Source organism: Rutilus rutilus (genome assembly GCF_951802725.1).
Source record: "Rutilus rutilus genome assembly, chromosome: 14".
NCBI lineage: Eukaryota > Metazoa > Chordata > Actinopteri > Cypriniformes > Leuciscidae > Rutilus > Rutilus rutilus.
The window spans coordinates 31,247,894-31,270,073 of record NC_140219.1 but is presented as its reverse complement, the minus strand read 5'-3'; the positions used below and the strand labels follow the sequence as shown (position 1 = coordinate 31,270,073).

Sequence of the window (22,180 nt, the reverse complement as noted above, 5' to 3'; positions counted from 1 at the left end):
ATCTTGTCCTATCTTTTAAGTCACGCTACAGTAGTCCGAAGGAAAAAGTGCTTTATTTGTCATTTAAAATAATGGTGCTGATGATTTTTAGAGACCCCCACAGGTGTATGATTTTACTGCTTTCATGGGAGCTCATCCTCTCTCTATGGGAGCTCAGCTCCCACTGGCTCCCACGTAATTCGAACCCTGCTGTCCTTGGTGTGAACGGGTCTGTACTGTAGAAAGACTGGCATGGTACCGAAGTGCCAGCACTTTTAGCTTCCCCTTTTCAAAAGTAGTATTCCTCCTTATATTGTGTAGTAGAAGTATGCGAGTTGATGCACACTTCTGAAGGTGTTATACGCTCATGACTATAAAGAGCATTCTCCCAGCGTCTTCAGCCGTGCGCCGCTAGCTTTTTAGCTCATTAACAGTGGAAATACCTTTTGCCCAATGCTCAGCGACACCTTTGTTTGTCTCCCATGTGTGGAGACCTTTTCAATCTGGGTGCGGGTGTGGGGGTGGAGCACGTGATGGAAAAACCTCACGTTCAAGTGTTGTTGTGAAACGTTGCGTTCGCCCAGCAGCATCTAAAACGGGTTGTAATTGCACGGCATTCAAGCTGTAAACCACACGGCTGCTAAAAATGCTATCAGTGTTTGAGTCTTGCTTGGCAAAAGTGGCGTCGTAATTGATGCAAGTAACTAGCAAACAGCCGGGAGACGCATTCAGTTGTCATTGTGCAAGCTCATTTCATACTTTGCTTTGTTGCTGGCAGTCTTTTAAGAGGCAGTGCTGCATGAACGCCCACACCGCTGTCTTTCTGCTCTCTCTCTCTAGACCTTCCTCAAACATGCACACGCTCTCTCTCCATCAGTGCCCCTTCATGGCCCTAAATCTCTTGTTTTTTGCCCAGTTCTTCCAATTTGGATGCAGCCGCACAGTCTCTCTGTCTGCAGGCAGCGTTATGCTGGGGAATATCAAGGCATCAATAAAAGAAACCAAGATTTAAATGCTGAAAAACACCCTCTGGTCCTCTGAAACGATCCTAAGGCAAAGCCTGCATAAGCGCTCAGGGTTTTTTCCTTGTGTGTGTGTGTGTGTGTGTCAGAACCTTGCTGTGCATCGGTGCTGTTCTCACACAACGACCCTGGTGGAAAAATAGATGATTATTGTTAACCTTGCGGGGTCTTAACGAGTCTCATTGAAAGTTAAATGAACGTTCTGGTTAAGCTGTATGTGACGTGCTGCCGATTGTCAGGCTTAACTCTCCGTTCGTAAAAACAAAGAAATGTTCATTTAATGAATTGGGATCAAATAAAGTAACAGGGTGAAAAGAAATTAAATTCAGTGAGCGAGTCAGATGTTGATTTCGTTACTGGTTTCAATTCAGTGAAATAATTCAAACTCACCTTTTTGAATTATTCATTAAAAGAACCGCCTCATAAAAATCATTTGTTTGGGAATCTTGCCAACAGTCTGTTGTATATTGTTGTTTTGCATACAGCCCACAGAGAATCAAAAGAAAAGCATGTCTTGCCATTATTTTGTTGTATACGTTCTTATATTGGCTTATTTAAGATACATTTTTCCCAAGGAGCACGTGCTACTTTGAAGAAGAAAGGAAGCGCATAAAGAATTTTAGGGGCACAATTAAAAAAATAAAAAATAATTCATTGTAAAGGTGTATGAGGAGACTTTTACAAGCAAAATTTAAAGATGAAAAGATACAGTAGATTTTTAAATAGTTCTGCTTCAAAATATAGCCTAATTATTTAAATTTTAAACAAATTGAATGACTTGTAGTTTGTGTAACTGATAATAACCAGAAAAAAGTTATGTATAATGCAGGACTTTTAATTATAAGCAAGCGCAAAATACACCAGGACTCTTATTTTGAAATGTCTGCCCTTTAGTACTTTCAGCTGCTCATTCAAATAGATGAGGGAGATAAATCATTCGCTTTTCATCTACAGCGTATATGATGATAGAATCATAAAGTAAACATTGTAATAATTCATCAGAAGTAGATTATTAGCAATCTATTGTCATAAATGTACATTATTGATTGCGAATGGCTCTGAAACCGCTAATCTGTTGAATACGCATCTGCGCTGTTTTGACTTTTTATTTAAAGCTGCAGTCCGTAACTTTTTGGGGTTAAAAATCATCCAAAATAAATTTGAGCAAGTCCATAACCAGCCAGTGTTCAAAACTCTCTGCTTGCCTTAGCTCGATTCAAAACGGTAAGCTTGTGGATTTCCGCGGGAAATTCGAGCATGTCTTTGCGTCATTACGTCACATCTGTACACATAAAGAAGGAGTCTCGGCCAGTAGGCTATAATGCATGTGAGGATGTTGGAAGTGGAGATTTATAGCCTTTTCTCACAGCACTTGATATAATTAAACTTATCAATTTGATGGCGGATCCAGAAAGGTTCAAACGACAATCACCAGTGACAACTGGAGATTCACCCATTGTACAATGCAAAAGACTTTGGAGTGGCTACAGAAAAAAAAGAGACCGCAACCGGGCCCATGCGAAAACAAGGTACATATCGGAAGTAATAAAAATTTGATTATAATCCAGTTTAAAATATGCATCTGATTACAGATAGGTGTGTTTGTATTTCAAAGAGAACCAGTTCTAAGGAACATTAATTTGTTGGTCTGACAATTAGAAATTAAACTGCACAGAAATGGAAACTGAACTACAGGTAGCCCTAATGCACATTAAATGTAGTCACGCAATGCTGTTATTGTTTTTCCCTTAGTTGGTCAGAACAAAAGTGGATGTTTCTTGTTCAGACGACATTTTCCAGTGAAAATTATGTTGGCCACACTTCCAAAAAGTAGAATCTGTGATTGCGAATGACAGGATCCACACCGGCGGCGACTGACAGCCGCGCATTCTCCTCAAAACATCGGTTTCATCCGCTCTGTGCCGTGCCGAGGCTCAACCCACGTAAAGTTGATGTTCCGCGAATAGATTCCATACTGTATCTACATACTAGAAGTAACATGGCACTCGAACACAGAGACCTACTTGGTACACAAAACACAACGACTAACATTCGATAGGTCGTTTATGAGTATGAATGTGTCATTTTGAGCAGAAAATTAATCCAGATGTCACAAAATGGCAAGTTACCAAACCTAACAACAAAAGCAATGATAAAACAGTGTAAATACAGCTGGAAAACAGTGAAAAATCCACCTTATCAATTATTCATGCTCCAGTGCATGATGGGAACACCAGTGTTAGAAAAGTTGAGTAGGTTTTTACTTAATTTTATATCATTGATATTTACGCTTTAATTTCTACAAGCTTGAATTGAGCACAAATATAGGATTTACTTTGTTCTTTGAATTCTTGCCTGAACTAACGTTCATGTACAAACTACATTTCTTTTTTTCTGTAGCAGTGTGATCAAGCTACGCCTTTATTGTTTTGAATAAGCGACCTCTAGTGGTGAAACTTGCACACTGTGCCTTTAACGCCGCTCACAAGGATACCAAAAAGAGACTTTACATAAAACCAACTCCACACACAGGAGTGTAACCAGAAGTGTGTGCCTGTAGATGCTGTGTTCCTAGTAGATTTATTTGAGGAACAGACTGGAATTCAAGTCATAATTAGCTGAAAATCTTCCCCTCCATCCCATTCCTTGTATGTCACAACCAGCGGAGCAGTTTTTACAAACTGAGAGACGACTCACGCCAGACACTTCCCTGTTTTCCACCTGTGTTTCTTCTCACCCGACTCTCTCTTTTCTCTGACGCAGGGGAAGGTGGCCGAGCGCGGAGACCACCAGACTCTCCTGAACACACAGGGCAGTCTGTACGCCGAGCTGTGGAACACTCAAAACAGCCGGATCCTGTCTGACGGAGGCAAGCCTGAGCCCGTAGCCGAGCGCATGTCCCAGAAAGAGGAGGAGCGCAAGAGACTGCAGGAGGAGATCATGAACAGCGTGAAGGGCTGCGGGAACTGCTCGTGCTGAGAGCCTCCAGGCCCAGTGCCATGCCTTCATTTACACGCGCATCAAGGTGATTCAGACCTGTTTTAAAAGATTTGTGCGTGTCATCTGGAACTCTTTGTTTTTATTATGGGTATGTACATATTAATAATGCAATATTTTTGTCTCGAAAAGTGCCGAGAAGCACATTGTATATAGCACACATATCATCAAATAGAGATTTTGTCTGTTGAAGTGTGTTAGATAATGGATCATTTTGGAGTTTTTTTCTGTGAACATTGACACCTTTGATGTCTCATATTTAACCAATATTAATTTATACCAAATCTGAGTCTGAATGTACATTTAACAACTCGTATTAAATGAACTTACTTCACTGAGTGTCTGAGAATTATTTCTTTCAGCTAATCATACTTCATTTCTAATCGGCAGATTGGCTGAAGCGTTCATTGTTTCAGGCCACAGGACGTCTGTGGAAATCATTCAAAAGCTGTCAGTCGTTGTTTGATATGTATATTTAGACCTTGAATGTATAGAGGTGCATTTGAAAGATGTTGTAACATTTCTACAGCCACTCAAATACATTCATGTGTGAGTTTGAGATGAGTACGGTACGTGGGGTGAATAAAGATGTGTTTTGCCTGGAAAAATACATTCAAAATAATTTCATACATACAATAACTTGAATGCACCTCTGTAATGAACCTTTTAATTTTGCTTAAAATGTTTTTTGGGGGGGTAACACTTCAGTTTAGGGTTACTATTAACTATATTGGCTGTTTATTAATACTTATAAAGCACATATTAATGCCTTATTCTGCATGACCATATTCCACATCCCTTAATCTACCCAATCCCTAAACTTAACAACTACCTCACTAATTATAAGCCGTAACTAGGAGTTCACTGAGACAAAAGTCGTAGATAATATTTAATAGTGAGAAGCGGACCCTAAACTAAAGTGTGACTTTTTGTTTAAAGTGTCGAGGTGTTTTCAGCCTGAGATTGTAATGAAGAAAAACTACTTCATTAAACTGTAATGAAATTAAAAGGCTGGACTTATTGTGGTGGAGCTGGTTTGTCATACATATTTTTTATGGTTTATGATTTCATTTAAAAATTTGTAATGCAGTTTTGTTTTACAGTGTTTTAAGGGTGAATACTGGTAAAGTGGGACACTGCAGGTTGATCATATTTATTATCGTATATATATATATATATATATATATATATATATATATATATATATATATATATATATATATATATATATATATATATATATATACACTCACCTAAAGGATTATTAGGAACACCTGTTCAATTTCTCATTAATGCAATTATCTAATCAACCAATCACATGGCAGTTGCTTAAATGCATTTAGGGGTGTGGTCCTGGTCAAGACAATCTCCTGAACTTTAAACTGAATGTCAGAATGGGAAAGAAAGGTGATTTAAGCAATTTTGAGCGTGGCATGGTTGTTGGTGCCAGACGGGCCGGTCTGAGTATTTCACAATCTGCTCAGTTACTGGGATTTTCACGCACAACCATTTCTAGGGTTTACAAAGAATGGTGTGAAAAGGGAAAAACATCCAGTATGCGGCAGTCCTGTGGGCGAAAATGCCTTGTTGATGCTAGAGGTCAGAGGAGAATGGGCCGACTGATTCAAGCTGATAGAAGAGCAACTTTGACTGAAATAACCACTCGTTACAACCGAGGTATGCAGCAAAGCATTTGTGAAGCCACAACACGCACAACCTTGAGGCGGATGGGCTACAACAGCAGAAGACCCCACCGGGTACCACTCATCTCCACTACAAATAGGAAAAAGAGGCTACAATTTGCACGAGCTCACCAAAATTGGACCGTTGAAGACTGGAAAAATGTTGCCTGGTCTGATGAGTCTCGATTTCTGTTGAGACATTCAGATGGTAGAGTCAGAATTTGGCGTAAACAGAATGAGAACATGGATCCATCATGCCTTGTTACCACTGTGCAGGCTGGTGGTGGTGGTGTAATGGTGTGGGGGATGTTTTCTTGGCACACTTTAGGCCCCTTAGTGCCAATTGGGCATCGTTTAAATGCCACGGCCTACCTGAGCATTGTTTCTGACAATGTCCATCCCTTTATGACCACCATGTACCCATCCTCTGATGGCTACTTCCAGCAGGATAATGCACCATGTCACAAAGCTCAAATCATTTCAAATTGGTTTCTTGAACATGACAATGAGTTCACTGTACTAAAATGGCCCCCACAGTCACCAGATCTCAACCCAATAGAGCATCTTTGGGATGTGGTGGAACGGGAGCTTCGTGCCCTGGATGTGCATCCCACAAATCTCCATCAACTGCAAGATGCTATCCTATCAATATGGGCCAACATTTCTAAAGAATGCTTTCAGCACCTTGTTGAATCAATGCCACGTAGAATTAAGGCAGTTCTGAAGGCGAAAGGGGGTCAAACACAGTATTAGTATGGTGTTCCTAATAATCCTTTAGGTGAGTGTATATTCTTGCTTTACTAAAACTGCATTTAAGAGGCTACCAGATACCAGATTTGTAAGCACTTTGGGAAGTATGTTTTTTTTCAGAATTATTCTAAGGTTCTATAATAGATCTTTTTATATGGGACACAAAATTGATTCAAATTTTCCTGTAATATTTATCATATAAAAATATTTATGCATCCTTGACACTGACATTATATCAGCTTTACACTGCAAAAAGTGAACAGTTGGATCAACTTAAAAAAATTACTTCAATTGGTAACACCTAAAGAAATTAAGTTTTCTCAACTTAAATTATCATGTTTTTCACGATAAAACGTGATAATTTAAGTTGAGAAAACTTAATTTCTTAATTTCTTAGTTGATCCAACTGTTCACTTTTTACAGTGTATTTCAGTATATATTTTTTGATATACTCTCTCTATATAGATATAGATATAGATATAGATATAGATATATAGTTGAAAAACTGGAAATGTTGCCTTGACTATATAAACTGAAATAAGTTGAAGCACTAATATTATTAACTGGAAATAAATCAAACTGAAAAATATATAAATTAAATTGTTAAAAAAGGAAAACAGTTATTGTCATTATGCATTTAATTCATTTGATTAATAAATACAAATATTTTTATATGTATGACTAGGTGTCTCAACTGTGCTTTAAATAAAAGAATAATTAATCATTAAGATTTGTAGACTCGTAAGTATTCAAAATGTTAGAAAAACTTTTATATCTAATTGTTACACGTGACATTTTAACACCTAGATTTTTAAACCTTTTTAATTTCCATTATCTTGACATCTTTGTTTCTCACTAACTCGGAGCACGATAAAAAAAAACACAATTACAAATAATTGAAGTGTCTTTGTGACACTTTTCAGAGTTGATGAATTGCTCTCCTCTCAGTTAATGATTGATTGTGCTGATATGATGTGATTACAGATGTGATGGGAGGCTGATGGTGTGTGTAGGTGCAGATGTTCAGAGTTTCACCGAAACGACCTGCAGGAATCCATATGTTTACAGAGCAAAGAAAGAGAGAGACAAAACTGCACAGCGTAATAATGTAATAAACACTGACAAGATAAGCATATCTTCATAGCATTCAGATATTGACTAGGGTTGGTTGGAAATTACACTGCATTATGATGCAGATCATACAATCGTAGGCCATATTTTCTAGTCATTAGGAGTTCGTTATATAAGCTTCTGTCCTGTAGCTCGTTCTTACACGCACAGCGCCTCATTATTGTGGATGAACTGAACTGTCCTTATGGTTGAGCTCCATTTGCTCTGAACACTCTCACTCGTCCTCTCACTTGTTTTTCACAAATGGGATCTGCAGGTTTTCTATTGTGTCGTCTCCGGGCACGTGAAAGCCTGCCTCGACCCCCCTCTCAGCTTTTGTGCGAGAAGCACAAATAACACATCCTGCTTTACGTCTGTTCAAGCTGTTCTCATTAATGTCCTCGCAGCACACCTCCTGCGTCTGCAAAATCTGATGACTTGCACTGGAATATATAGCGCAAGATGAATCATATGCAGATTCAAATGGTACATTTTGGAGCATTAGTAGCTGAGATTTTCTGACATTGTGGGGCCGGTTGAATGCATTCTTTGGGTCTTAGAAAGCGTTCTCCGGACGAGCTCTTATGTTTGTCTGAAAGGGAATAAGAGGCTCTCAGCATTTATAAGTGCCTTAACTAGAACAGCCTTCCTCAAATCCTGCTGCCACTCAGATGGGGGTTTGCGGACGTGGACAAGCCTAATGTGCTTCAACATCATGGTCATTTTTTGGCTTGTCTTCAAGAAAATGCTCAGCTCTTAGTTTCCCGCTGTTCTTCAGGGCATTGCGAAAGGCAGGTTTACAGAATCAGGTGCTATTCATGTGAAGTTTCCTATTACTTTTTGCAGAGGAGCCATGCAAAAACACAAGTGTTGTTGAAATAGTTTTCACATTCAGAAAACAGAAAGAAATATTTAATTTAACATGAATTCATTAGTCTGATTCATCGGTGGATGTTATAAAAAAAAAAAAAATGCTTAATGTTGACCAAGAGACATACTGTATATCTGTTTAGCCATGACATTTCAGCTCACACTCAGATCTGGATCAAATCAAGTCCCACACTCGCGGGAAAAAAGTGGGGTTCTATATAGAACGCTAGGGTTCTTGACACATTTTTTTAAGAACACACTGTAAAAATTAAACCGTGATTTTTACGGTAAAAAAACGGCAACTGTGGTTGCCAGAACTTTACCGTCAAAAATACGGTAGCAACGTTATTGGTTTTACAGACTTAACTTAAAATTTACAGTAATAAACCGTATTTTACTATCTGATATAATGTGAATTTACCGTCCTATTGAAGTATTAATATCTGTTTTGTACCATTGTAATGCACTAATAACCACCAATCACAGCAGTGATGGGACTCACATGATCAATCAAAGCTCATCACAAGCAGTTCTTCCACAAGAAAGTTAATACTAATATATAGAAGCTGCACAGTGTCATTCACACAAACATTAAACACCATCATGGTAACACATGCAATTTTAAAAATGCAATAAACATTAATTTAACAACATTAAATGTAACATAAAACCCTAATGTACATAACTGATTAGAAAAAAAGGAAGAAAACTATGAAGAAACATAGTTATTTCAACAAAAATACATCAAATGTGCAGTGTCACACAGGGAATTGTGGGAATGTCAATTTACGGTTTTTCATTGTAAATTATACAATGAGTTGTTCTTTTTCACTTTCAATCTATCACAGTTATTTACCGTATATAGTACGGAAACTTTCTGTTAACCAATTAACAGTTTTTCACTGTAGCATTTTTACAGTCTTTTACCGTTAAAATGACGATAATTTTTTACAGTGCACATGATGCTAAAAGGATCTATAGAAGGATAATTGTCTTATATGATTGAATATACTTTCAAGTTTAACTGCTTATAAAAAAAATAATAATAATCCTAGTGATACAAGCTGTTTAATTCATAAAATTGATTTGAAAAAATAAATAATAATAATTAAAACAAAATTAATTAAAGGCAGGGTTGGCAATTTGTTCCAGAAACCTTTTTTTGTCATGTTGGTTAAAAGCCTCTTGACATCCTGACAGCAATCATTAAGTTAAGTGGTCTAAATGTATTTAAATGTATATACAGCTCTGGAAAGAAATTAAGAGACCACTTCAAAATTAGCAGTTTCTCTGGATTTATCGTCTGTTTGAGTAAAATTAACATTTTTAATTTATTCTACAAACTACTGATGACATTTTTTCCAAATTTCAAGTAAAAATATTGTCATTTAGAGCATTTGTTTGCAGAAAATGACAACGGGTCAAAATACTTTGAATAATGCATTGGAAACAAGTTTACGTTCGTAACACATTTCTAATGTTTTAACTTGGGAAGAGTTCAGAAATCAATATTTGGTGGAATAACCCTGATTTCCAATCCCAGCTTTCATGTGTTGGCATGTTCTCCACCAGTCGGTCACATTGCTGAGGCACATTTGCTTTATGCCACTCCTGGTGAAAAACATCACGCAGTTTGTCTTTATTTAATGGCTGGTGAAGCTCTTGATCACGTTCCTGAGGTGTTCAGTGGTTCAGGCCTGGAGATTGTGATGGCCATGACAGGGTCTTGATCTGGTGCTCCTCCAACATCAGCTCGATTGTCCTGGCTGTGTGGATTGGAGCTTTGTCCTACGGATAAACCAATCCTTCCAGTTGGGGAACATTGTCAGAGCAGAAGGAAGCAATTTTTCTTCCAGGGTAATCTTGTACGTGCCTTGAGTCACGCGTCCTTCATGAAGCCAGATCTTCAGTTTTCAGCTTTGCCCAACACCTGGTCCTCTAAAGGTTAGACGGAGACCTGGAGAGTCCTACAGCCCACAGTCTCTCACACACACTGTGTAGTTTGGTGGAGGATTGGTGATGTTCTGGTGCTTCTTCAGGAAGGCTAGAATCTGGCAGATCTGTCTTTGTGAAGGATGCATAACTCAAGCCACGTACAAGATTATCAGAAAAATTGCTTCCTTCTGCTCTGACAATGTTCCCCAACTGGAAGGATAGTTTTTCGGCACGACTGTCCTGCACAGCGAGCCAGCGGCAGTCATGCTAAACATGGAGACTGGAGCTCTCAATGTTGCTGCTAGCTTCGAATAGAAAAAAGATGAGTGTGCAAATGATTTGGCGAAAAGCAGAGAACAACACAGCCTTTCCTTTCAACAAAAACAACTAGAGAGTGTATTTGTGAGTGTCAGTGTAATAGGGTTGCAGCCACTTTCAAGCCTTCTTCTTTCCCGATCAGAATCCATGAGATCCTCCGGAAGCGAAGTTGACTGGTGTGAAGAAATGCAGACGTCCTCGCCACTCACCAAGAATACCGAATAATGATGGGTGGAGGTCGTGGACTATCCTGGAGCCTCCTTCAATGCAGTGAACTGTGTGTGTTTAGTGTGCCAGGCTGATTCCTCTCTCAGGGAACGTCGATTCACAGATACGGATAGACTTCGCTCGACATTCTCTCCAATGACGGGAGGATCTTTCCAAGTCAGTGAGACGTTGTTCACAGAATCCCATCTTCTTCTCTTCAGCGTTCAGTCTCATCTCAACATGACTGACTTTGCCTTTGATGTCATTCAATTCAGCACATATGAAGTCCACTGTTTTTTTCAAACCTTCAATTTTTAGGGCATTTTCACTCAACATGTTCTCTATGGTGTAAGAGAGTGTTAGTCAGATTAGAGAGTGTTGAGATATCATCATCTGCCTTGCTCTTTTTGGATGCAGGTTTAGCTGGGATATCTGGAAGTGTTTTGGCCCCAGTTAGAGTTTCCTCGGATGCATAGCTCTGTGAAAGCACATCTTTGCCACAAAACGCCACATATCTTTCATTTTGTCAGCGGTCGACTTAATATTTAAAATCACAGAGAAAGCAGAAAGATAGACGTGAATGATTTTGCTCAAAAGTTACTTTAAAGGTGCTGTATGAGTTTTTTTTTTTTTTTTTTTACTGTACTAAAGCATAAAAATATCATAATATGCTTGCAGATATTTAGGAAATATGCTGAGTTCACATACTCGTTTACTTTGAAATGAGCTTTCCATGTCAGAATGTCTGTTTTTGTTTTGGTCTGTGTGACTCCACCCACTGCCAGTTCAGCCAATAGTATTTCTCCACCACAGGTTGCCAGTTGGTGGAAAACACAGCGTATTGCAGCCTTGGAAGTTAGAGATCACAGATTCTACCCGACCTAAAAAGCCTCCGCACCCATCAAAAAATCTCTATGAATGAGAGCATATTAAAACGCGATGTCAACTCATCATAAATCAATAAATCAACTCATCAACTTAGAGTGTGTAAGTCTCCTCGCATTCCATTGTCAATTGCGCTCGTTCCTGTTGCGTGTCCTCAATCTGGCAACCTGCGTGAGCGTCGAGTCTGGGGAGGAGGGACCGGGGGAAACAGCGATCTCCAATATTTACCCATTTCAAGCCCTAGCTGTCAATCTCACATACTGCACCTTTAAAGAATGATATTTATGCCGTTATAAAAGTTTGTCAGCAAAGCTCGGCGAAAGTTAAAGGGATACTCCACTCTTTTGGAAATAGGCTCATTTTACAACTCCCCCAGAGTTAAACAGTAACCTGAAAATAGGTCTAATAGGTTAGACAAACTTAGTCCCGGTCACGTTGGAAGTTACCGAGCTGGGGACTATTTTCAGGCGCTGCGTCATATCATTACGCCTGCTGCACTCATGGTACGGCAGCAACGTTTCTTGATTATTACGCCGGAATGAGAGTATAGTTCCTAGCCATATCAGCCTAGAAAATCGCAACTTTACATTTTCCGTCGGTCTTAGTACACGATGTAACTACAGAAGAGTCAAGTTTTAAATAGGAAAAATATCGAAACTCTTTGGTCATTTTTTTGAGAGAGATGCTAATGGTCCTGTCCGATTCAATGATCTATGCTAAGCTATGCTAAAAGTGGTACCGCCAGACCCGGAGATCGGCTGAATGGATTCGAAAACGGTAAAACTCAACTGTTTAACTCTGGGGGAGTCGTAAAATGAGCCTATTTCCAAAAAAGTGGCGTATCCCTTTAAGTTAGCAAGACTCCATCTTGGACTCCCTCCTCCCTTTTCTCAATTTTGTTTTGTGTATATTTTGTTATGGAGAGGAAAGCGTGTGTTTACATATTCATCTAAACGGTATATATCGCTGTTCGACAACAGCATATCGCTGATCACGTATTTCAAACTTTGTTTTACCCCTAAGCAAAGAACAAAAAAGTACTTTGCCGTGAGTTTATCGGGGTCTCAAGACTGCATATCTCGGCTGGCACGTCATCAAGCTCCCTGAAAGGACATCTCAAAGACCCTTCGTTTCGCCTTCTTCATTCAGCCTGTTTTGAAGCTACATACTTTAACTTTAATTAATTAAAACTAAATCCATAAAATGATCCCATGATGGGAACCTCTAAAAGGAACCCTTTAAAGTCCCCCTTTGGTGAAAATCAAGCTTTTAATGTTGTTTATATGTCTATGTGGTGTTTTTAATATGCTTTAATACAAGCCATGTGTAAATTCATAAGTCGACAGCATTGCTGAGTATTTTCTCCTTAAAACTGCAGTGAACCAAAGACAGTCTCAAAAACACGCTTTGAAATCGCTGGTGTTTCTGACGTCTCAAACTACCTTGTAACCAATCAGATCAACGTGTGATCGTCAACGAGTGGATCTCTGAGCTGAGTGAGTGAGTGGAGGCGGGGCTCATTTGCATATTCATAGAACTTCATATTACTTCTCGCCTGGTCAGTGATTCGCAAGCAAATCTTCTTCCAGAGATATTCTGTAATAATAGCGAACCGTAACTCTTAAACCGTGGCCCTCTCATCCCCTTCCCTTGTCAGGAAAAAAAGTAAACAGCCTAAAATCCGCCTAGATTACCATGTCCTTCTATAAGTTACCTTTGACAAGAAATGCAACAAGCAATCAGAGAGTTATCACCAAAATGTAATAAAATGCAAATCCTCATCACAAATAATTGCATCATCACACAATCAGGGTGTGCATTTCAGCGGAATTAATGTGACAACAGGACAGGTTGCAAAATGTATGACACAAAACCAACCAAATTTAACGTAAGCCGACACATCATAACAGCAAATTACCAACAGACACTTCCACATCATAGACAATGAACATCAATCGTGGCATTTTAGAGCCAATGCTGATAATAAATAATATCATTAGACTGGCACAACAGATGATTAAATGTATGCAACAGACTGTGATAAACTTATGGTTTATTTGAGGAAAGTGTAATTATTATGCAGAATCACAGCAAATGTGCATGATTGGTGCTGAGTTGGTAAATGTAGAGACTGACCAGTAATTCTGCTTTTTGAGCCCATACACTCATTTCCCTATAGTGACCCGACTTACATAGGGAGCTTTTTGGGAACTACCCAAGTTGCCCCAGATAAAATGCCCATTTTGGGCCAATGCCTACTTGGTACCCAAGACTAATCCACCATGTGGGCTGGGATTTAGAGGTGATACAGTGCCCTGTATATCATCTCATCTCAACTCCGAACTTACAAAAATCTGCGATAAAATATGTTGGAATGTTGACTTGGACATTTTGCAGGATTTTGCTTGTCTTCTAGTCTAGTTTTCTTACAGTTAATGATCTAGTAGATGAAAGTACAATAAAAATGGACATTTCTAAATTGGTTGGGCTGATTCTTACTCATTTGTAACTGTGATGAAGAACAACGTCCTTGCCATTTCTTATAGAATATTTGGCAGCTGAAGTGGTTAAACTGTAGAAGCGTTTGTTAGTTGAGCTGGTTTGTAATGAAAGGCCAACTGAACCTTAGCATCCACAGATGTCCATGTCTACAGTGATGTGTGTGTGCGGCTTCCAGAGATCAGAGCTTAATGAGGACTATATTTCTCTGTTTACCAGGATAATGTCTCTATACGTAGGCTGGGAATCACACAATGGAAACGGAGACGGCAGGAGGGCAACGCTTACACAAACTGCAGCTTTGAACGATTGCCTCTAATATGCTGCTTTGCTCAACACCACAGATTGGATTTCAGCATTTTAGTTTTTTGACATACAATAGCTTTTTACATCACTTGTAGATAACTTTAAAATATCTGTTCACGATTCTGCCTTGTGTCACGTGTGTTTGTTTAATCTATCAGCACTTCTGGTCTAAAGGCTGTTCCAACGCTATCTCACGACCAATTCGTACGAGTGATAAAAAGGTGGCTAATTCGTATGACCTCACTCGTACGAATTTGTACGATTTGTCTAAACCCACGTGATGGGTAGGTTTAGGGGCGGGGTCAGGGGCAGGTCATTCGTATGAATTCATACGAATTGGGCAATTCGTAAAATATGTACGATTTAGCAAAAAGCTTACTAATTCGTACGAGTGTGAATTCGTACGAATTAGCCACCTCGTAGAATTCGTACGAATTGCCGTGAGATCAGGATGGCTGTTCACACCTAGAACGATAACTACACAGTAAAAAAACATTGGGTTCTTTTTTTTTTAACAACCATATCGGGTCACATATTCACATACTGGGTCACTATGTTGGGTTGTTTTCAAAAGATTTTGGGTCATTTTTAAAATCGTTGGGTAATTTCTAGTAATAAACCGGCTGTTGGGTTAAATACATATGTTGTATGTACACTTGTGTATTTTGAATTTATGTACAAAATGAATTTATTTTTTTAATTCTAGACTCCCCAATATTTAGTTTGTAATTTAAAATATATTTGTTGAGTCATATTTAGTGTTTTATACAAATAAATAATCTGTATTTGAAAACAACATGTGTTTTATTTATTAAAATAATGTCAAAAATAAAAATAAATAGTTCACTTAACCTGCTTTTAACCCAATGTGTTGGGTTAAAATAACCCACAGCTGGGAAGGTGCTATACCATGCCATATTTGGGTTACTCGTTTGGTTATTTTTAACCCAACATCATTAAGTGAGTATAAAGATACCTACAGTATAACAAACTAGATTAGAGTCCACACCAACGCACAATATTGTTCTGTTTTTTTGTCTTTTAGTATGAATATGTTAGCCTTACTGTTATTTATAAGCTAGTGTTTTCCTAAACAATTACACAATTCTAGAAGATATAAGCTTTCAAATCTTAGTCTCTCACTTCTGCCGATATGGATCAATGATTTTGAAGACATCACTCTTCACTTCAGCTTCTCATCAGATTTTCTGTCCAATCAAATGCTTTCTAGAATCTGAGGCTCCGCCCCCTACATTACAAATAGATGCTGAAAAAATCAATAAAAAATCTTAAAAGTCATTTATTTGACAAGGTTTTAATATTGTAATATTTGCAATTAACACATGTTCTACCAAGTCATATTCTACCATTTCATTATCAGTGAAAAGTGTTTGAAGCTGAATTAATGTATAAATAACCCCTGACCTCTCAATAAAACCTTTAGGTTATTAAATACACATTTAATCAGATTATACATCATCTGCATTTATTAGAAACATGAACCAGCAGAGTCACAATACATTGTTATGTTATATATTGCGTGTTTGGTAACGTTCCATTTTGATAAAACGAGAATCAAAACTTTGTGGCCTTTTCACCTGTAGCACCTCCCCTTCACGCACACGTCACGAGCCTCTGAGCACTGAGGGCGCGCGCACTCTGACGCGCCGGAGCCGGAGAGACGCGCTTACGAGACTGCGCCCATCATCACCATCACCACCACCACCACCACCACACCGAGACCCCGCAGCCCGAACAATGGCAGCATCCAGCGGCTGATGCACAGATGGAGACACGCTGGAGCTGATGAGTGGTCTTTTAAGACGCTGTCCTTACAGATGGAGCGATAGAGGAGAGAGAATCCGCGGGCTGTTCTCCATCACTGACGGGAGGCGCGTCCACCTGCGCTCGCACTGGAGGCCCGGGATGCGCGAAAACATGCACAAGTGCCTCTGATTAAAGGAAATTATTTCAACATTGTGGTCAAAAGAACTCGGCGCTAAGAAATAAACACTATCTGGCAGCGTAAAGAATGGGTAAGTGCTGTTCTGCATGAAATACGGACGAAAACGCACCACTTTGCCAATATGCATGCATTGCATGACTGTTCTTATACAGTGCATATTGATATTGTGAGATGTGATGAGGAGGAGGTGTTGATAATGTGCGTATTAATGTTACTTTTGGCAGCTCACTTCTGACACTTGACTCGTAACCAAGCATTTTTTGGGGGGGCATGTGTCGTAAAACCTAGTGCGCTGCCATAGACAGCATGTTTGGGCACCATAGACTCAACCTACACTGACAGCATTGTGGAACATCATGATCTCTAGAGCTGCATACATAGACATCTTTAGGGGACTTCATATGGTGCCAAAAAAACAAAAACCATTGAGCCTTGGAATCGTTTTTGGACATTACGATTTCCTATAGAGGGCATTTTTGGTCATCATAAGTGGACTGCTTACTTAGATTTCATATTTTCCCCATCATAGGCACAGTTTTAAATATGCTCAATGATGCTATCTAGGTAGTAATAGCCTAATACTCTTATTGTCTTGTGCCAAAAAGTGTAGATCAAACAAATATGAGGTCATTTTTGAGGTCCTAAAATACATTATGCTTGTGTCCCTTCGAGATGCGTAATAGTTCATTAACTTATTGTCATTATTCAGTAACAGTATGGAAATGCAGTGTTTGTCTCAAGAACAATCTCATGCCTGACAATTAATGACTGACCTAGACAGCATTTTTGGACATTATGGTCTCAAAACCTAGTGCCCATCAGTGACTGTGTCCAAGTGTGCAGACTAAAGCATGTGTCTCAGATGCTTGATGCACGATCCATCTGAAGAATGATGTGGTGACGACTGTTAGTTTGTAGTCATATAAAAGAACCGAATCTCTTCTGATTGAATACATTGGCAGTTTTGAGCACTATGTCAGCTCGATCTGTGCCGCTCACTCACTGAGTCACAAGTCTATCAATGGACTAGTGTGTTTCTTTCGTTCTTTTTTCCCCGCGTTTAGTCATACCGTCTGCCGGTTTTCTTCCCTATGGTCTTCTCAACAATGCTCTCTGTAAGGATGAATGTTTTTGAGGTGACCAGATGGCATTGAACCAGTTTGCGAGAGAAATACAATTTAAGTGAAATTGTGTTGAACAACCTCTTCCACCCCCACATTGTATTTGTTCTCAATCATTTTTGATTTAATGACATTCCAGGTCTGGTTTCTATTTATTTATTTTACCCTTTATTTTGCAGCATTCCATTAATTCCACTCATTATTTCCACCGTTATGTTTCTGTTTCACGCATTACTCGCTTGCATTGATTTGCCTTGGACTGCAAGCATCGTCGCTGTCGTTGTGAATGTATTGTTTCTGTTGGTTTAATTGAAAGGATTTCTGAAAGCTTCTACTGCAGTGGGAAAAATCCCTTCTTAGCCACATTACAACAACAGTTTTGCTAAGTGGTTTTGTGGCGAGTAGAGAACATAGGCTACCTTGATGATTCACAGGAAACTTGAGTATGTTTCAATTAGTGAGACCAAGTTACGGCCGGGCAGATTAATCACTGTGAGATTATCAGCATTAGCTGCTATTAATGCCTGATTAACTGCTCATTGCACTAAAATGTTGTCAGTTCTAATAGGGTCGTCTAATCGACGTGATTTCTGGTTTTCAATATTTTGAATGGAATTTGGCATAAATATTGTGCAAAATACTGTTTATTTTAATTCAAATATATATATTTTTTTATCTTATTTGCTATCGTTTATCTGTTATCAGCTATATAATTCTAAATCATGAACATGACAAAATAATTTAATTTGCATCACGTAGAAGTCGAGAGCATTTCCAATGGCGGAAGTTTCTTTAACCCGATTTCACTTCTCTGTGTGCGATCAGCTAAACTGCAAATTTTCATGGGTGCTTTGGTGTGCATTCATTTATGAATTATATGGATTCCTTGCATCATTTGGGATTTTTCGTCCCTTTGGGAGTCTCCAAGTGTCCTTTTTTGTAAAGACACTAGGGGTGTAACGGGACACGGATCTGACGGTTCGGTACGTACCTCGGTTTTTTGACGTTCCTGTTTTTTTTTATTAAACAGTGGTTTACTGAACAAATTGTGTCTCTGTCTTTAAATAAATTCAATTATAACTAAAACTTTCTTAAGGATAAACAAATTATCTCTCCTAATGCTTTAAACTATATTGTGAGCCCTTGCACATCACTATAATATTAAAGGTGAACAACAGACTAAATTGTTAGCCTAAATTCAGTTGCTATTTGCTTTTAGATATAATAATCAACACTCAAATAACAAATTGTATGCAAACATGTAACTTCTAAATCTAATTATATGTTTTTACTCCAATTCGTTGTTGAAACAGTGGCTGTCATTTCTATGACAGATTTATTTAAACCTACATTAAATAATCAAGACATCACTAACAGGTTAAGTAAAATATAATAAATATAGTGTATATATTTAGCGAAAGAGTTCATTTCTCTAGCTGACTAACAAGCTGTGGACACTGAATGACTTTCCTGAGGTGAATTACGTAATGCTACGTGACATTGTTTACAAGCTGTTTTACTGATGTCTTTCCACCGTTGAAACGCTGATGGAGCGATTACACGAGATATGATACGTTTTTCTGTTTAATTACGTGATAAAACGTACAGAATTTGAAAGATGACACTTTGTTTCTTATCGAAAGGAACAAAACGCAGAGCTTATTGCGAGTATTGGTGGTTAATAATGGTGGTTAGGCTACAACGCTGGTTTCGTTGTGTACTGCTTCCGTAATTCACTGGGAAACCCAAGTGTTCCCGAACAGGAGACCTTAATGTTGCAGCACAAGTGCACCGTACCGGAAGTCCTGTAGTCGGTACGAATTCATGTACCATTACACCCCTAAAAGACACCTAAATTGACCTTATAAAAAGCTTGCAGAAAATACAGTTTTGTGAGAATCACCCTTCAATCTGATAGTTTACTTTGCTGGATATAGCAAATGATGACAAAATAAACATGTTAATTTCACGATAAGTGTGCGATGAATCGTACAAAATGGTGATTAACCGCCATTAAAAATTGTAATAGCCTTCGGTCACACTGCTTCCTAGTTATTAAAATCATTCAAAAATAGGTCCACCAATCATTGGATGGTTTGCATTGTCCACACTGATATCAGTAGCACTCGGTCGCTACATGCTTCATGTTCTCTGTGTTTGAGTCAGATTGCAGCATGTCTTCTCTCGGAGCGTGGATAAGCTCAGTGAGACGGCGCTGTAATTAAACAGAGGTGAGGTCCATGGGAGATTGTTCCGCTTCTTGATTGCTTTTCATGGCCGGAGGGGGGAGAGAGCTCAGGCTTTTCCTGAGGGACACAGGCCTCAGCGTCAGGCTTCCTGAGACTCTCCAACCGGCCCACCTGAGGCTAAGGTTCAGGAGCCAGGCTAGCGTTTCAGCTCAGTGAAGGCAATCACAGAGATGTTAATAATAATTCACGTTTGGCCTGTTAAAATGTCTTGCTTTTGATTTGACATTGTTCTCTAATTGACAATAAAGTGCAAGATTCAAGTTAAAAAAAGTAAGATTTTTAACCATAACTTAAAACCTTTAATAGACAAAGTTCAGAGGTTGTTAATCAGTGCTAAATGCTTCTGTTGAAGCCATCTGTTCACATTATTTCAACTTATTTTTTAAAGTAATTGTGGTTAAAAGTGAAATGCGTGGTGAAAACTACATTACCCATGATGCTGTGCAGAAAATTCCACCAATGACTCGCAGCGAGCAAATCGTGCCAAAAGAGAAAATTCCCTCTCTCGTGACGTACTGCAAATGAGGTTTTATATGTTTATTTTTCAGTTTATTAGTAAAATAAAGCCTGTGGTAAACATAACTTGGCGATACTCTGACGTTTTGTTCTACAACGTAAATGCCGAAAACGTGAATTTTGAAGCAGTTATGTTTATTTTGGAAAAAAGTATGTTAAAACTAGATAAGACAGCTGTGTGTGCGAGTGTGTGCAGTTTACGCTGTAGAACATAAAGGTCAAAGTATCGTCAAGTTTACTTTACTCATAAATTGAAAAAAAAAAAACATTATGGGAAAATGTTGAAGGATCCAGTGCCAAATTAGTCTTCAGGGGTTCATTATATATATATAAATATAATCAATAACCTTAAAAATATATTGTTTCTATATATATAATAAATTTCTTTAAATGAATAGTTTTATATTTCACCATGTTTTTAATGCGATTATGTCCTTTACAATGCTTCATGGGATTGCAGTTCTTCTCCTCGTTAAAGCTGTTAAGTTCATCATCTTGTACCTTTTTCTTTTTGTTTTTTTGCTTCAAATCGAAACCTAGCTGGTTTGGTTGATTTGGGGCTTATAATGCTTTAACAAAAACTTTCATTAAAATCCCTTTGGGAAAAAAAGAATGGGGGAAAGATGCGGAACCAGTGCCGCTGAAAACGAATGCCATAATGCACTCTGCTGAGATGCTTCTAGTAGTTTTGGGCATTAGCCATGCTTTTCTTATGGTGTTGCAGTGTAAGTGAACCCTTAAGTAGAGCTGCCTAATTGGACAGTATTTTAGGGCATCTTGGTCTGAATACCTAGTGAGCTGTCTAGACAGAATTTCTGTGCATTTTAGTACAAAACGCCATGTCAGCTGTCTACGTAAAGTGGATTTTGGGCACCACAGTCTGACAAAAAAAACGAGTAAGGTGCCTACCTAGACTGAATTGTGAGTTGCCAACATAGCATTTTTGGGGCACCATAGTCATAAAGTCTAGTGAGCTGCCTACCTAGATGACATTACTATGCGTCATGGTTTAAAATCAAGTGAGCTGTCAATGTCTATGCCACTTTTAGGCATCATGGTCTTAGCGAGTAGTCGATCTAAACAACACCTTTGGACATCACAGCCTCAAAACATAAGCTGCCTGTCCAAAGCACGTTTCGAGTCATGTTAGCCAGTGGTATTTTCAGCCATGCTTGACTTTTGGTGCAGTTCCCCATGCTGTTACAGTGTGAGCAAAGCCTTCAGGAAAGCTGTATACTTTCTCTTTCTGGCACACAAAACATTTTTCTGCTCATTCTTGGCACATGTTAAAAGCGCGCGTCTTTGTTTCCCTCACATTTATAACCATATTAAAATGCCACGCACATGGGATACGCTCTATCTGTACCGAACACACATATCTGCATGATATGAGAATCTGGCGTGGAAGCACACATCTGAATAAGCAGAGCTGTTCGGCTGAAGTAGCTCTTGATGGAGCGGGGGGTTTTTTCATTGTGAACGCTGTGGTGGTTTTACGCTGTATGTAAATTGCTGGGTTGTAGTGGCTGTGGTCAAGAGCTCTTTGATGAAATCATATTCCAGCCATGTGCGACGCAGACGCTTGTCAACAGTGGTGATTCACGTAGAGATGACTGCAGGTGCAACGCAGCGCTTGATTTCATCGAAGCAGAAGGCAGAATCACAAAGTGAATGGTCGTCTCCACACTAAATATTATTGTAATTGCATTTTTGTAAGAGATAAAAAACAGCCGACCACAGAAAAGTTCAGTGACTGAAAACGTCACAA

The 22,180-nt window shown here is 38.8% G+C and overlaps 2 protein-coding genes across 3 annotated transcripts in view; both read left to right on the top strand.

Annotated features, from left to right (window-relative positions):
* Positions 1 to 5,019, top strand: part of abcb7 (ATP-binding cassette, sub-family B (MDR/TAP), member 7) — a 52,159-nt gene extending 47,140 nt beyond the window's left edge. Inside the window, exons 16-17 of one of the 2 annotated variants that reach the window (XM_084429948.1) lie at positions 3,765 to 4,026; positions 4,389 to 5,019. In XM_084429948.1, the coding sequence (XP_084286074.1) occupies positions 3,765 to 3,980 (216 nt within the window). In that variant the 3' untranslated portion in view covers positions 3,981 to 4,026; positions 4,389 to 5,019. Of the gene's footprint in view, positions 1 to 3,764; positions 4,333 to 4,388 lie in introns of those variants that run through there. The other variant, XM_084429947.1, reaches the window with a different exon arrangement.
* Positions 5,020 to 16,214: 11,195 nt separating this feature from the next.
* Positions 16,215 to 22,180, top strand: part of nexmifb (neurite extension and migration factor b) — a 74,459-nt gene continuing 68,493 nt past the window's right edge. The window contains exon 1 of the mRNA XM_084429945.1: positions 16,215 to 16,596. The gene's annotated coding sequence lies outside the window, so the exon portion shown is untranslated. The remainder of the gene's footprint in view (positions 16,597 to 22,180) is intronic.